This window comes from Rhipicephalus sanguineus, chromosome 2 (genome assembly GCF_013339695.2).
Source record: "Rhipicephalus sanguineus isolate Rsan-2018 chromosome 2, BIME_Rsan_1.4, whole genome shotgun sequence".
Classification (NCBI taxonomy): domain Eukaryota; kingdom Metazoa; phylum Arthropoda; class Arachnida; order Ixodida; family Ixodidae; genus Rhipicephalus; species Rhipicephalus sanguineus.
The window spans coordinates 46,287,341-46,304,829 of NC_051177.1; the positions used below are offsets into that span (position 1 = coordinate 46,287,341).

The 17,489-nt window shown below is 48.4% G+C and overlaps 1 protein-coding gene across 1 annotated transcript; it reads left to right on the forward strand.

The window, feature by feature from the left end:
* Nucleotides 1–890: 890 nt before the first annotated feature.
* On the forward strand, nt 891–15,413 carry LOC119382869 (UPF0547 protein C16orf87 homolog). Its single transcript, XM_037650756.2, has 3 exons — nt 891–1,108; nt 9,325–9,637; nt 13,697–15,413. The coding sequence occupies exons 1-3, from the start codon at nt 1,058–1,060 to the stop codon at nt 13,831–13,833; spliced, it is 501 nt and encodes a 166-aa protein (XP_037506684.1). The 5' UTR covers nt 891–1,057; the 3' UTR covers nt 13,834–15,413.
* Nucleotides 15,414–17,489: the final 2,076 nt, after the last annotated feature.

Genomic DNA, 17,489 nt, shown 5'->3' on the forward strand with positions numbered 1-17,489 from the left:
GAGAAGCCGTAGACTTGCATAGTGTAGGACGGCTGTGTCCTTTTAAATGAAAAAAAAGTTCTAATTCACTTTCCGTTTTTTTATTTCCAAAGTATTTCGCATTTGTGAATAATAATTACATGATATGAGCGCTCTGCGCTGGAGAAACATCATCACGAGCGGTAAATTGACGTCAGCGGACAGGTGCTGACTAGCGCCACAACGCTCGTAGGTTACATCCCTAGCGGCAGTAGGTATGAACTAGAACGTGGGCGCTGGAGAGGGCACATCTGGGCAGGTCAGGAGTATAGTAGGTCGTGGAGACCACGACCTACTATACTCCTGACCTGCCCAGATATCGGGGGTCCAATGGAAGCGCGCGTCCCCGCTCTCGTTCAACCGCTTGCCGTAGGTGGCGCTTCCTATAACCTGTTCGTCTGCTACTCTGCGACCGTTTGGACGGCGCTGGAGTAAGAACGCCTGAGACATGCTAGCGCAGTGTTAGTTACCTATGTTGCGAAGTCGCTGAAAACGTCGTCATTGGCGCATGTGTCGGCTAAAAACCGCATATGACCTTTACTTTTTTTAATGGTTACATGATTGTTTACATGAATGAGGCACAATCATATATTTTGTTAGTTGTATTAAGCCACTTATTTCGAAATCCGTTTCTTCGTGTGTGTGTTGCTGCGTTGCTCACGCTCAAACCACACATAATCATTTTTCCTTCCTCCATGACCTCCATGACACATAATAAAGAAAACGTGGGGGGGGGGGGGGGGGAGTTGCAGGCGGTTGCTAGCTTTTGTGTTGATCATGCTTTGTGTCTTATTTTATTTTATTTTTCGTACTTTTGTGCCACCTAGTGACCAAAGCGGCAAGCTTCTCGTGGCTTTTGCCACTTTTGCCTCGCCCTCCCACTCGCGCACCTCCCGTGTTTCTTCTACACTTCGCGTTGTTGACAATCGACGGCGCGCTTAAGAGAGTTTTTGTTTTCCTGTTTGACTGCTGCCGTGGTCCGGCAGAGCTATGAAGATTCGTTTACGTCGCGCCTAGGTTCCAGAGGGATCTTCTAAACATGGCCAAAAACAGGATGGTTACGAAACACTGCCCCAAATGTGAACAACAGGTCAGCATTTCTCAAGGGTGCATGCACGGCAACCGATCAACACCCCCCCCCCCTACTTTGCACTTCTGCTCAAATGCACCCCCTTGCTTTCTCAACGTTGCGCGGACTGTGAAGCTTTGGGAATGTTTGGCAGCTGCTCTTTAGTTGCCTCCCAACAGTAGTGGCGGTGGCTACGCGCGTTATGTTTATTTTCTTGTTCGTCCCAGCCGCTGTGGTGTCTTTATCTTGCGACATTGGAATTGCATTCTCGATGTGTTGTGTATGTTGTGTGTTTAGTGTGCACGATTACGTAGCTTCGTTGTATTTCTCGGGTATGGTTGTGCGCCTGTTTCGGCAGGCGCACTTTTGAATGCCGCATTATGAAACGTTTCGCGTTCAATATCGCAGCTGTTGGCTGAAGTAGGGTGCGCCCGAATGTTTTGCCCCGTACATTATCACGGGTTTTACTTTCAGCGTGATGACGCATGTGCCCGGTGCATCAATCCATCCTAAATGCGGGGTTTAGAGAGAAAGGAACATATCGGTAGCTGGAACGAGCGCAAGAAATTTCGGGCCCGCGTAAGTATTGGCGTACGTGCTCGTCCATCTTGTGCAAATTATCAGCTACGCCACCCTCCTCCCCCGCATGATGTGTCAGGCGAAGGCTGCGTAGCTTTGCGCGATCGCGTAGATTCGGACAGGCGCGTTTGAGTTTGACATTGATATTTTCCAAATACAGTGCTGTGCAGTCGAGCTGGCTTCCCCGGATAGCTACTCTCCGACTAAAAACCCTTCCAGCGATCACAGTCAAAGCGAAATGCCCTTGTCAGAAAGAAATACACACATGATTTTCCCCCTTGCTTTGAGTTCTGGCTGACCATCGTCGGGTTCCTACAATATGGGTTGGAGTTGTATGCATTGCACCTTTCAGCCCGGAACGAAACAGGTGAAGGATTACAACGTCAAACTTTCTCGAAGAAAAAGCAAGGGGGGGGGTGTCTTGTTGTTACTGTGCTACGTAGCAGACTCCAGCAAATTTCCTGCTGGAGAGTTTCCCCATAGGTATTTTTTTTTAATTGTTTCGATTGACGCTGGGTTTGGGCTTTTAACAAGGAATGTAGCTTGTCGACATTATTTTCGGCTGAAAAACGTCTCCGGCGTTTAGCGTCTCCGGAGGCGTTTAGCGGTCTGCTCGGAAAATGATAATCGAAGTACCGCTAAACACCGCGTATAACAAGAGGTTTATTCTGTTTTGTGTGTTTATGTTCTTTTTTTCTTTGTAACCGTCGAAAATTGCTTCTCGTATTGCGATTGGGGTACTAGACATGAAGTATGTGTCGCCTTTATTAATACGATCCTTGGCATATGCAAATAAAGTTCGTTGCGTTTATTTAACTACCTCGAGATTGCACCCTCTCCGGGCCCCTACTCCCTTTATTTCATGATATTCTACATCTTTGGAAGTTAAATTGCGTGATATGTCTCACATAGTCTGGCGTCCAGCGTAACGATCTAGTTGCGAAAAAAAGAAACTACATTATTTCTCTTTTTTCGATCGAAGAATTAGATAAACGTGTATTGTGCGCATGCTTATTTAGGAGAGCCCACTGTTTTTGTTTTTTTTTTAAACTGAATAACAAAATTATGGCAACTTCGCGCTAGTGGTTCCAAGCTTGAAGGAAGAGCGCAGTTGGTTGGTTGGTTGGTTGGTTGGTTGGTTGGTTGGTTGGTTGGTTGTTCCTAGAGGAATGGCACAACCCACCACGGGGGATCGGCCACGACTCGTGCGGCAGTAGGATTTGTGATTGAAAAAAAGAAAGGGTAATTCTAAAGAGAGAATTTGTTAATTTGTAGGTAAGCGAAAATATTATTTGTGTTTACGGTTTCCGAATAGGATGCTAAAGAGATAGAAGGAAAAAAAAAATCAAAGGGAGAGAAAGAGTGAGTTAAATAAAATAATTAAATAAATACTTAACGATAAATCAAATGAAATAAATCAAATAAGTATGTACTAGAAACATTAGCATGGCAGTCGTTTTGATTCTTTTATATAGTTAAATACCGCCTCACATATGTCCCTGTTGCAGTGCCCCAGTGCCTTTCTTGTTTCTCTTTATTTTTTTCTTTCTTTCTCTCTGCTTCTTTTATCACTTTTTTTGTATCTGTGTCTTTCTTTCTCTTTCTCGCTCTTTCTATCTTTATCTCTCTTTCTTCCCTTTCTTTCTCTCTCTCTCTGCTTCTTTCTTTGTTTCTCTTTATTTCTTTCTTTTTCTGTCTTGCTTTTTTTTTCAATCTCTTTTTCTATCTTTCTCTCTGTTTCTTTCTATCTTATTCACTGCTTCTCTCTGTTTTTCTGTCGTTTTGTCTTTTCGTGTGTTCATTCCCTTTACCTCTCTCTATTTTCTCTCCCTCTTTCTCGCTATTTTCTGTCGCTTTCTTTCTCTGTCTCTTTTTCACGTGTTCGTTTTCGTTTGACACTCGCACCTGCTGTACACGGTAGAGCACGAGTTACCGATATCTTAAAGGGACTGTCTACCGCTCGGAAATTTTTTTCTGATTGTGGTGAAAATGAGAAGATCGTTCGTCACGTCGGCGGCAATGAGCATGCTTTTGCCCCACAAGAAAGGTATTACTTTTTTTATTTGATGTGGAAAATCGTGAAAGAATGACCGCTAGCGTCACCCAACAGCGATGTGGTCAATCTACTGGTAGGACAAGAAATCCTCGCAGGTAGACTCATTTTGCTTAAAAACAAACATGTATAACTTGAAATTGTATTTTACGCACTTGAGGCAGCTTTCGGTTGCGTCAGAGAGTACGTTTTTGCTTTTTTTTTTCACGCATCCAAAAAGGCACCCGGTGGCGCTTTGCGGCGCCGTCCTCTAAACCGTCCTCTAGGGAGCCTACGTGACCGGTCATGTAGGCTCCCTACCGTCCTCGATTTCGTCTGCTTCAACGAATGCGCTATGCCATGCGGCCCTCCACTCCGCGCTGGTCGTGCTGTGCCGCTGTATTGTTGTTAGGATGTCTCACACGTGCTGCACTGTGAAGGCGTGCATTTATATTCTCCTTTTGATAAATCAACTTGGCTTGAATTGCAGCAGCAGTGCTAAAATAAACGCATAGACTGCGATTACAGCAAAAGAAGTGTTCTGTAATCGTATAATAAGGCTTCATTTAACCGCTAGCGCGCTGAAAACGACAGTTACATTCATTACATTAGTGTTCAGCGAAAATAAAGTAATCTTATAGAAATCACATGTGCTTTCGGTTTTAATTTTTACCGGCACTACAATCCTCATTGCGTCCACCAACCAGTGTTGTGGGCATGTTTCACGCCAATGGAAGAAAACCGAACGCAGATCGAAAAATTCTGTTTTAAAAATTTCTACTCACTCTCCAGAGAAACCACTGCAAGGTTGGAAACTTCATACGGTACTCTTTCTATTGCCGTATAAAACGGAAAAGCGTTGAAGGACGGTAGACAGTCCCTTCACTGTACACTTCACTGTACAGGGAATGAAGAGAGCGCGTGCCGGTTCACGATAATAGTTTTAGATGCGAAGTATCTCTTGCTCGGGGGTATGTAACGCAGCGTGGTAATCCGCACGCGGCGTAGTAGTCCGCACTCACACTACGCATGCGCGACTCTCTTCCCTCTCTCCAACAGCTGCGCGTTACTCTCTCACCTCCCTACCAGCACCTGCTTGCGCTTCTCCTGCGATCTCGCTTCCGCTCTCACGGCGCATGCGCTACTCTCCTCCTCTAGTCTCCTCTCCTTCAAGTTGTAGAGCGCTGCGCGCGTTCAGTCCAGCGCTTGCCTCGGTTGGCTCCTCTGAAATGCGGGCTCGACGTGCCGAAATTCTCTCCTGCGCAGCGCCGCGATGAGGGCCAGCGCATGCGCGTCCCCTTCCCCTCTCTCTCTCTCTCCTCTGCTACGCTGCATCTCTTTCGCGCGCTTGTCGACCGCGTTCCCCGCACGCCCTGTGAGAATTAACAGCCAGGATAGAGGGAAGACACGACGCGCGTAGTGTTCCTCTTCGCGTTCCACGACGCGAGGTCGGTAGCATGCCCAGCGAACGCCAACGGAACGCGATCGTGCAAGTGCTCCGGCTTCGCATCGCCTCATGGTCCCCTTTAGCGGGAAATGGTGTAATGTTTTTTTACGATGAAGCACAAGTTACCGACAGTCTAAACAACTTCGCTGTTAACGCTGCTACGATCGCGACGTCTGAAGGCGCCGAGATTATTCGATAAACGCCGCGTGCGCTGCCAAACTATTTTGCAATAATTTCATTAACCACCAATCCCTAAACAAACTTTTTAACCACAAGCTAATGACAGAGGCGTAAGAAAACCGCCACGGTGGCTTAGTCTTTGGGCTGCTGAAAGACGCGGGTTCGATCACGGCCGCGGCGATCGCATTCCGACGGAGGCGTAATGCTAGAGGCCCTTGTAATGTGTGATCTCAGTGTACGTTAAAAAAAAAAGGAAGAAAAAAAATCCTAAGTGGTCGAAACGCTCCGGAGCACTCGACTACGGCCTCTCATAGCCTGAGTCTCTGTGGGACTCATTAACCCAGGAACTCCATAAACCAAGAAATGCTAATTAGACCTTGTACCGTGGTGTGAACGTGTAGGTTTTGCTACCCTACACGGAAAGGAGAGGATGTATGGGACTCTGTACGCGCTCTAAGATTATGGTCGGAATGGGAATACCGTATGTCACGTTGACGGTAGCGAGCACATTTTCATTACGTAAACAAAGAAATGTATCCTTATTTCACTATGAAAGTGGTGCTAAAGTGGTATACGGCGTCGCTTTATGGTGAAACAGAGTAAACCAATCAGTGTATCGGCGTGTTCAGGCACACAATGGTCCCGGAACCTAAATCCCGCGCAGGCAGACCTATACTTCTCCTAAAGGCACTTAAAATTGTGTGTTGTATTTTATTGCTAAACTTTGTATGCAACACGGAGAAATTTCTTGCCCATTTCCAATTGGGGCATCCTGTTTTCGTGCACACAGACGGAATGATGCATGATCAATTGCTTCTCAAGTATGCTCTCTTGACTATAGTGAACTGTAGTCGCGGTGACAACCTTATAATTACGAATAGGTGACAACCTAAAACTGCTGTGACGTACGACCTATTACGTTCGTTAATTTCCGTGACTTCACGTACTTTTGCGTCGTGGGGAAAACTGGAGGTGGCACTGCGTCAGACAGCAAACCATGACAAGCGGTACTTGTCGCCGTCGCGTTACAGATTTACCCTCGCAATATGTGGTTTCGTTATCTTTATATTGCGAAGCATTTCTTGCAAACCAAAGTCAGTTTGAGCGTATAGATCTGTCTATCGTTCGTCCGTCTGTCAGTCTAGCCGCTTACGACTTTCTGATCTCGCGGCTATTTCGTTAACTTTATATGTACCAAAATTTACATAGCATGACATGAGCGAACGATGAACATAAAAGACATGTCATAACACGGAATTCGTGACACACATGTCAGCTAAGGAAATTAGGGAAGTGCTTGGCTGTAGTTGATGTGTGTAGCCGTGCAACTGCAGAAATAAACCATGGAGGTTGTTCAGATGAGCTTTTACTTTCGTGACGAGGGGGGGAGGGGACGTTAGGTAGTGACTGAGGGACCCTGTCCTGTGCAACGTTTATATCTATAAACGTTGGTCCTGTGCACTCCTACGCTTGGTGCCAGCTGAAGTTCTCGCTTGCTTTCACTGCAACGCATTGGTAATGCTTCACCGCATTTCACAGCTGTTTTACGGTAAAGCTGTTGCAGACACAACTTTAGAGGGTCCCAAAGGGGAGCCGGAGTTGAGCCTGTGTTTTCAACGTACCTCTTCTATGTCATTCGTCTAGTGTATAGACACGTGGAACATAAACTTCCTGCACAGAAGCCATCTCACTTCAGTCGCTCGGTCGCTCAGTTCTGGGATTGTCGAGCGTGTTTCGAGCGACTGTGGGACGGTCACATCTTATAAGACGTCATCGCTCCGTCTCCGGGCGCAGTGTTACGCAGCTCGGCGTTTTTTTTTTTTTTTCAAACGAAGCTTGTTGTGAGTTACAGATTTCGGCGGCGGCGTTGTCGTACACGAGAAACCCGGCGCCGATGGCTGTCGAAGCGGTCACATGCGCATTTGTGTGCGCAATTTTCCAATAATTAATGCTCTCTCGATCGTGGGCTTGTCGATGATCATCCGTTTTTGATATGGCAGTCTGATCTTTTATGTCATTTCACATCGCCACATTTCATTGTTGCCTGGATACGAACGCATGACCTCACGTTCCGGCGCCGGAACGCGAGTCATTAGGCACGATGCCAACTGCGTAGGCGCAGTTGGCATCTTGCCTACGCAAAGAAAGAAAGAAAACTAGTAGGGCAGGCACGCACACGCCAAGCCCCTTTTTCCTGATAAAGGGAAGGGTTTCTGAATTTTTTTTTTCGTCGAATCGCTTGTCGCCGTCGCGTACAGAATCCTCTCGCGCGGAGTCATACGTAAGTTCGCAGAGACGTTTCCGCTCGTACCTGAAACGTCAAATTTTTCGCCGAAGCTTCCATATATCTGCGCCATCTGAAACTAGGTTTTTGCTATTATATGAAGGCATTTGGGGCAGTTGGCCTTTTAAAGGAGCCCTGCAACACTTCTTGAGCATGGTTAGAAAACGCTGCCGATCGGTAGTCGAAGCTCCCGAGAACACGCGAGCCAAATATTATGGCGCTGCGCGCGGCCTGGAATTTACAATTATTTCTCAGTGTCAGCTAGAAATCGCTCCCTCTTCTCTCTGCAAATAATCCGCGGCCATTGGTGGCTGATTTGAGCATCGTTTCCTGCGTAGTTACCGTGCCCGCGTGCGCGCTCGCGATGGCACTCAAGTAAGCCGCGCGGTCGAAGAAAAGAAAAAAAGAAAGTGCTCATGGTCATGACGCGCGCTGACAAAGGTAGACATCTTCTTGCCCCATTGCCATGCCCCTCCCTGCGTAGCTTTTAGCGCGCTCGCTAGTACGAGAGGAGAGAGAGAGAGAACCGCTTGGAGCATGCGAGAAATCCCTGTAACTTCGCTCGTACTTGACGGATTCTAAAAAAATTTTGCGGCATGGGATTCGTGAAGCATCATGCGCTTATAGTGAGACTATTCCATTATAACCAAGAAAAGTGTTGCAGGGCTCCTTTAAAGGGACCGACAACTGCCCAGAATATGAAATGAGTTGACTCCACTGATGTAAAGACTGTCCGTCGCATTGACTCAAACCAACCCTGTTATTTTCCGTGAGAGACAGATTTATATTTTTATTTCTTAATTGAACGTTGCGAAAAATGACCTGTGGCGCCTCTGGCGGCAAAAACAAGAATGATCAGCTGAAGACGGCCACGTGGCCGTTGATTGCTGTACGCGGTCGACGATTTTTTTGTTAGTATTGAAATATTGTTCGTTTCTTTATATTAAAGGGTATTACTCCATAATAATGTACATATAGGCCTGCGTTAGTAGTATGCATTAAAGTGACGCTGCCTTCGCGTGACGCAATGATCCCATGCTCGTCAGCGCGTCTTGAGCAACTTTTCAGCGTGCTCATGCAACCGTTCACGCAGTTTCCAGGTCGCCAAGATTTTGGAGCGACATAGTTTTGCTACCTACACTTCGTCTCAGAAATGACACGCGCTGCTACTCGGCGCGGCCGCGCATATGCGTAGCGACGTTTTCGATGACTTGGCTCGTGCATCGAGAGAGTAACGACGCCGGGATAAGCCACCCATGACATAGGCGCAGGCAACCTTGGACGCATGCGCACACAACACGGTACAAATACAGGGAAGGTTTATAATGCCACATCATCTCATTGTAACAGCTTGTTATTTTCAAAAGTAGTTGAAAAGCTATAAATAAAAGTGGTTAAGCATAGTTACAGGAACTCCTGCGAAAGCAGAACAACGATAGCTTTGACAAATCGCGAAAAGGGCTGGCGGCATCGCTATCAATTCTCAGCGTTGCTTGAGCAAAGCTGCATCCGTGTTTAGAGCCTTTCAGATCGAAAAATTCTGCTTGTAAAATAACTACGTGCTTTTGGGATTAACTACTGCAGCTACAAACACTGCGAAGGGTGAGCTTTCTGTCGCGTCGTAAAAAAATGGGTCGAGAAAAATCAGTTGTCGGTCCCTTTAAGTACAGTGTGGTACAAGCGATGTGAATCACCACGACTGACATCTTGCGCAGGTGCCCGTGGCGTGCAAGAGCTGCCCGTGCGGTCACGAGTTCTTCGCGAGCCGCAAGTCGCGCGGCGTCTCCGAACAAAACAGCCAGCGTCCCCGGCGGCGCACCGAGCGGGTGCGCAAAGAGCGCCAGAGCTACCTGACCGCGCTGGTGCTCGAGCAGCGTGCCGCCGCGGCCCGGGCCAAGCGCGCGAGACGCAACGGCAACAGGCGCGGACGGCCGCCCGCCAACCGCAGCTCGTCGCACGACTCTGGAGACGAGGGCCGCAAGCTGAACCGGCCGCGGTGCGGGCCCGCCAAGCCGGCCAAGCCCGTCGGTGAGTAGTCCTTCCGGCGAAAGCCGTCCACGAAAAAAAAAAAAAAAATTGGCCGCGTATCTGCGTGCTTCGCTGCAAATGTCGTCTAAAGACAATAGAAGAGGCGCTGCGTGAGATATGGACGCCATCTGGCAATACGTCGGCAAACATGAGTGCTGTGTTGCGGGCTGGCAGTCCCGGTGCAGCAGCACGCGATGACCGGCGGTGACAACGCGACCGGCGGGGACGCCAGCCAGCCCGAACACGCGGTTTGACGCGAAGCGCTGAAGCAGAAGAAACGTCCGCACTCAACGAGTACTCTCCACACACTCTTTTATTTACACGTCGCCTGGGTAAAACAGGAATGCCAGAGCGGCGCTACATGGCATTCGTAGAGTGCAATACAGAACCGAAACCGAAACACAACAATGAGCTCGTGCAGAGGGCACGGAGGAAGGCAAGTTTCAGCGCAGCTTAAGAAACTAGGGTCTTTAGAATTATGTATGTATGCATTTTCTATTAAAGGAACACACCACCTAATACTTACCTAGTGATGTTGCGCCTCAGATATGCGTAATGTTTGCTTTTTGATCGACAATTTACACAAGTATGAACCTAGTCAGCCGTTCAAGATGGCTGGCCCTTGGGCAAGTGGTTCAACTTTGGCCTAGTGGTTGAATCGAGTGACGTGCCGACAAACAGAAAGACAGTTGAAGTATCCCAAGAAAGACTATCGTCTTTTATACAGAATGAATGCAAGCTCTACCACAGAACTGCAGTCGGCCTGCCATCCATCTGTGCAGGGAGGACCGCCCCCTCGTATCATCGGAATGGGGGCGCCAATTCTGCCCCACACCATTCGGACCTGCCCTGTCATTGTTTAATGTGCAGGGCTATTGCTACGTATGTCTTTTAACAGTAGTGGCGGCCGAGGACCCCCGATGTTTGACGTGGGATTGACGAGGTGTGTAGGGGTAAAATATAGTTCATCTTAGCCAGACAGCGATGTTGTGATGATTCAGGCGCACTTATTTTGCTGTGACGTCAGCAGTGGCTACTCCCGGTTCCCCATATGATAGCCGAGGCGCGCGACGAACAAAATAATTCGTCCCTGTCGTAAATTGCCAGTTTTCCCGTAGTCTTGGTTTCGTTAGCGCGTTTTTATTATTACAGCGAAGTTGGTTTACCTCTATAGCCCAAGGGGCGTAGCCAGGTGGGGGGGGGGGGGGGGGCTTGAGGTGTTTAACCCTTTCCCTCCGAAAATTTCCAATTTTGCTTGCGTATATGTACACAAACACATACAAACGTGCGCACGGACATACATTAAGTATTCTGGCTACGCCCCTGCTCTAGCCCATGCCTTTCCAGGGGGATATTCCGGGCGGCTCGCGTCCGTATGTGGACAAGGGAATTGAGACGGCGCAGCTGGCGGAGCGTGCTCACGCGGCGGCGCTTGCCTCGGCGTTGTGTCGTAGCGATGCTGTAGTGCGACGTAGAGCACCCAGAGAAACGGGAGAAGGCGATACGTCGAGACGTCGCAGAGAAAAAGAACTAAGAAATGATGGCTGATCCCTCCGTCATAGGAATCGGTATAGCACGAAAGTGAAACGTGTCGTCACAGAAGTAGTTTATTGTTTATAGTGCATTCGTATATGAGAGCTCGTACGCTGTCTACTGTTGTTTGGCAAATATAGCACCGCTTGATGTGGACGCATCTCACTCACGTTGACGCCTAGTGGCACATCTCCGTACCGACGACTAACGCCCATGATCGTAATTTAACGCTTGCGATAGCTGAAGTTTTTAACATATACGTAGACACCGCATATGGGGGGGGGGGGGGGGGGTGAATCCCGCGCAAAGATGCCATCAACAAGCACATAATAAAAACTGATACTCAATATGCACTCCTTCATAGCGTCGCGAAATGCGAAGAGAAACGATACGCGCGTCGTGTCTTTCCTCTAGCCTGGCCGTTACTTCTCACAGGGCGAGCGGGGAACGCGGTGCGACAGACAGGCGAGCGTCGGAGAGCTATTAACGCGATAGCGTTAGAGAGCTCATTTCACAGAAATTCCGCCGTCGGCGTCGGTGACGGCTTCGTTGGTTGTGAGCGAAATATCGTCCGCGACCGAAAAATCGAGAAAGATGCAAATAAAAGTAATCAATAAAAAATCTTCGGTCCCATTGAGGATAGAGCCCAGGCCGTTTGCGTGGCAAGCAGGTGTCCTACCACAAAGCCACGATGTTACTTGCTACTGCTTCGGAAAAAAAAAAAACACTAAATAAATACCACGTAGTGGAGGGAGTCTCCTTAACGCGTGTTGTTCGGCAGGTGTCACGACGAAAATGAGCCCATTCGGCGATTTGTAGGCGCATTTTCGAGACCATCAAACTACGTTTTTTGCGTGACGCCATGCTTCGAAAAAAGCCGAAATAGTGCACCCATCGCCGCTAAAAACAAACACTCACGAACTTTCAAACAGCTCCCAAAATGGACAGCTATGTCCATCTAGCGGAAAACATATCATGCAAGGAGGAAACAACTTTATTGAGTAGTAGGGAAGGAGGGAAAGGGAGCCAGGACATGGGGGGATGCTAGGCAAACAGCAAACGTTAGATAATGTGCCATCTGTGAAGCATTGTGGAAAACATGTCTTGACTACAGCAGAGCCTATATGGTTCCGCCGTTCTAGCACAGGGAAGTGCTTTAGACTGAAAACCTGTACCAATATCCTAGATACATCGCACGCGCGTGTGCAATGTACACACACATGCGCGCGCGCGCGCGCGTGTGTGTGTGTGTGTGCGTGTGTGTGTGTGTGTGTGTGTGTGTGTGTGTGTGTGTGTGTGTGTGTAACAACACACATTAATAAGTATGTACCTATAGTGGTTGAAGTGCGCGCTAAGGGCCGGATTTCGCTATCGCGTTCAACTCTTAAAGGCGAAGCTTAAGGGTCCCCCAATTTTTTTCCGATATGGATGGATGCTATGAACGAGGCTTGGGCTAAAGCTGCCACCTCACGGTGTGTTAAAGCGTTGAAGAAATTAAACTTGTATTGGAAACGCACCGAATGGGACGGTCGTAGCAACGGCGCGTTTTTTTTTTTTTTTTCCGAGTTTGGTAGCACAGATTCACCGCCCCGTTATAAAGAGGACGCTCGTAGCATCCATCCATCAATCCAAGAGCACTGTGAGAGGAAAGTATGAAAGATAAAAAGCGCGTTCATGTAGCCTCCGTAGTGTGTGTGGCGGTAGCTCAGTGGGCTAAACGCCCGCCAGCCATCGTCGCGGACCGAGAGGTGATGAATTCGACGCCCGTCAACGCAACTTTTTCTTACAGTTTTTTTGCCATCTGATGGCGTTCATTTTGCTGACGTACTTCCGTGACGGAAATACGTCATCATAGTCTTGGTGGACCCCGGCATAAAACACTTTCGTGTTAAAAAGCGGAGAGGCGTCGACAACGGCAACGCGAATACAGACAGTGAAAGCGGGACCGTATACAAAAGCGGAGAATGCGTCGAAAGACCTTGCGTCCGAGGAAGAACATCACCGCCTGCAGTCGCTCACGCAGGAGAAACGAGCGGAGAGGCGTCTACAGCAGAAACGCGAATACAGCTTCGCTGGTTGTTAATTCTCATATAAATGTTGCGGGCACGAATATTTTCAAGGCGAAAACCTTAGATGCCTCATCAAACATGAAAAGTGACCGTCGGCGTCAACACGAGTGATAAGAAGAATCAGGTGATGACGTCATCATGATGTCGGAGAACGTCGAAACTTGTTACGCCACCATGAAGTCATCGCGTGACATCGTCGCTTGGCGGCCCGATCTCGGAGGCACGTGAGGTGCAGGAAGCTTGCAAAGCCTCCGATCCCGGAGGCAGTGCAGAATCACGCTAGGTGCAGAAATCATTCGGGGCGGGGCGGATGAGTACAGTCGACTGAGAATAAAAAGGAAAAAAAAACATAATTTTCACCTTCGACTTATCTTAGGAGAATGCATAAGGGACCATGTGAGTTTGTTGTTACTTTTTTTTTTTTTGTCTGTTCACGCTCTTTTCCTCGTTCGTGCAGAACCTGAAATGCCAGACGAGGAGGAAGAGGACGTGTTCGCCGGCTGCACCCAGGAACGCCTCGAGCTGTACGCCACCATCTTGGCCGACATCAATCGCAAACTCAGCTCGCAGCTCTTCCATCAGCAGCTATTATGATGGCCGTGAACTACGGGACTTTCGCTGCATACAGCTTTTTTTTACTGGTTTTCTTTTTTTATCTCATACCGTCGTGTCGTTTTCGTGCCGTTTTAGTCGTCCCGTAACTTCGGATAGCGTAGGTACACGGAGACGGAATACGAACAAGGTACACATGTCTTGCGCCTTTTGTTCGTTGTCCTCCGTCCGACCTGCGCCATTTGAAGTCGTGCACCCTGGTGGCGTCAGTGCACGCGTGCAGTGCGGACCTTTGATTGGGTGCCGTGTTTCGGCGGGGAGTGACACAGGCAGCGGTGCGCTGCAAGGTACCGCGCGCGTTATAAATACGCGTATGATTTGTATCGCGTATAGGGTTACGCCCTTCACGGTTTCCGCAAACCCTACACTTCGGAGCCAACCGCTGTACCGTGGAACGCGGCCACAAAAAGTTTTGCCACGAGGCTTTGATTAGTGTTGGTGACCTTGTAATCAAACACCGCCGTAAAGATCCGAAGCGCCCAGGTTTGGTTTAGCATACATTTATTTTTAATTTTTATTATTATTATTTTTTCGCATTTCGTCGATGGTGTGTGTGAGCGGCGCTCCACCGATGTCGCCAGTTCGGTTTCGCCACCAATGGATGACAGGGATAAAATGGCGCTAGAGGGATTCGTAAAATTACACGGGTTCCAGATCGGCGCCGCCATATTGTTTCAGTCTGCAGAGGCTCTTGTAAGACATAGCGCGTTCAGTTCTTCTGTTCAGTATAGCGTTGGCGAGTGTATAGACCATAATATGAGAAATTCTTTAGGCGACAGAAGGGGCCTGCGTTAACTACATATTGTTCTCGCTTTTCTAAACTGAGAATCCTCAAACGTCCCGCAGCGCCGAGAGAAATGCTAGGTGCCTGTCGCCACCGTTCACAGAGGGATTCTCTCGAGGCTATATGTTCGTGAGTACCGTCGCTGCAAGTTCAGACTTGATTTGGCGAGCATGTTTTACTGGCAGTTGAGCCACGGCTACGCGATTCAGCGGTATGCGGTGGCGTGCCCCTGTTGGCAACTACGTGCGTGTTCTGCGGATTGATCGTTTGTGAACGCTGCAGTGATCGCCTTGTCGACACGCTGTACGTGTGAGCTTTGGAATCTGTAACCGGACGCACGGCGTGTCGATCGGGACATGGTGCTGGAACTGTGAAAATCGCGGCCTCTTTGACGTTTTATGTCGCAAAGCGGCGCCTTTACGCTCTGCGTGTGTTACGAGAAAACGCCTCTTCGTCACGCAGGTTACTGCGTGTTCTGTTTTGTTATCTCACCCTGGTACCATTACAGGGCTATGTAAATCGTTGCAGCCAATATTCTGTGAGTACTTTCATTAATCGTCAACTACTTGCTGTATAACTTCAAGTGGCGTTGTTGTTTTTTATTTTTCTTTTTGTTTTTTGTCAAGCGTGCAGCGCAGTTCGGCAGACATTATACCGCTTTTTTTTTTCATCTTTCGCACCTAATTAACTAGGCACTAGTCATGATTATCGGCATTTTCTTATCAGTTCTGTACTTAATATTTGAGAACATTCCAGCATAAAGGAATAAACGGGCTCAGTAGGCTCGCATTTTTCCGTGGCCTTTTGTGTAATAACGCTTGAAAAATGCTTAACGGCGGCGAAAGTTGGCAAACCTGCATTGCATGCGGTCGAATGGAAAAGTATTACAAGCGATTCGTGAGACTATGGGTAAAGGCGAACGTTAACAGTTAAAATGGCCTTCGAGATACGGCGGCCATCAGGGGCCACTAGCCATCCGATCTCGGAGGCTGCATTCGGCATGGTCCGCCCGGCAAATCCTGCACGCTAACCTCGTCACACGTTGTTTACGCGCTTTCTGTTGTAGCATAGGACCGGGACGAAATTTGGCAGGGTCGCCATTCGTCCGATAATGATGATAAATAATTGGGGACCAGAGAGGCCTGATGAGCAGTCGCGTCTGTGTATGTATAATGATCTTCCGCCGTCGACGATGAACAAATGTACAAAACAAAAGGCATTGTTAAACGTTGAGGTTTTAGTTTGTTATAATCGGGAGTCCGAAGTGCACGGTAGCCTTTGTTCTCTTTGTTTCTTATAACATTTCCCCCCCCCCCCTTCCCTTGCCTGTAATATCCTAGATGGTTGGAGTATTTTTATCAACTTTCATGAGTGTTTTTTTAAGGAAGAATAGGGACGGAATGTGACTGATAATCGCTGTGTGCTCCAAGAGCTAAGTGAACCGATCGGCACTTATGCCAGGTTTCGGTATGTTCCGTGCAGTGCTGTGGGAGTTTCCTCTCTGGCCGGAGCAGTGGCCATACCGCGTCGGATTATTATTAGTGGGACTGCGGTACTGCTCGCAATATCGTTGAAGTTTAGCTCGGTTTCCTACAGGCGCGTATTGTGGGGGGATTTGCCAGTGGTCAGATGTAATTAGCAGGCATCTGGCTAGGTCTTAGGCAGGTGTCTTGTTTCCAGTAAATAGCTGTCCAGCTTCCACAGTGGTGAACGGAACTATCGAAAAGCTGCGAAGTGTGATACAAGTGCGAAATGTATGATGAGGCTGTATGCGGCACGTTGTGCAATACGGGGGCGGTTATTGCGGCGCTGTCCCTTACTGAGAAACGGACAACAGCCTGGGCGTATGACGTCACGTTTGTCGTGCTTGACTGTTTCGACAACTGTGCGTTGGAACAAGAGTCGTCGTGAGAGCCTATTCTTTTGATCGTGGCCTAATACAAACCGGAACCGGAAAGGGACAGCATCGTAGTACAGGGCCCTTTGTTTCCTCGTTCTTGTTGTCGAGGGGGCCACACATTTCACTCGCGACAAAACCTCCTATTATTTCCCTCCCTTACATCTGCTTGTACCACCGCGCTCGGCCCAATCTCAGTATTGCAACCGGTCGAGATGCAGAGTCGATGACCAGTTGCAGGAAATTAACCAGTACGCGAATGCATACGGTGCTGTACGGACATTGTACGTGAGATCGGATCGCTCTAGCTCGTCCGTAAACGGATTGCAGTTTACGGAATACCGAAACACCGAACAGGCACCCGGCGCAGCAGCGCCGGCGGCACCATCTTGTGGCTATAACGTCAACTAAGACATATTTATTATTGCAACAAATTCAACTGCGTGGTGATGCAGTGGCATCAGCAGCAACGATCATTTCGGAAAGCGGCTGTGTAACACCTTCTCGTGAGAACGTTGACGCATGAGAAGATATATTGAAACCTTCATTTCGTGTAATGACCTAAGTGGGCTTAGGGTTTCAGGTGTAGGGAATGATAATGTCTGCTTCTTCAGCGATGGCAAACAGAGCATTAGTTTTTCTCGTAGCGTTTCCTTGCGGTGCGAAACAGTAGTCGAATGACGTCACCCCAATAGGTATTGTATGCTTGTCCCTGCAGCTGGCTATAGCAGGACAGGACAGTATCAAGTGCCTGAAATCGACGTTGGCTGTCTGGAGGCAGTTAGAGCATGATTTTTTTTAACGTGTCATTGTTGAACAAATTAAGCAGCACGAGGTGGCACTGCCGGCTCTGCTAGTGCTGGTGCACGTTCCCGGTGTTTCGGTACTGCTGCGACTGGCTAAAGTCTAAAGCAATGCTGCTTCCATTCTGTGCCCGTGTGTGCGCAACGCTGGTTG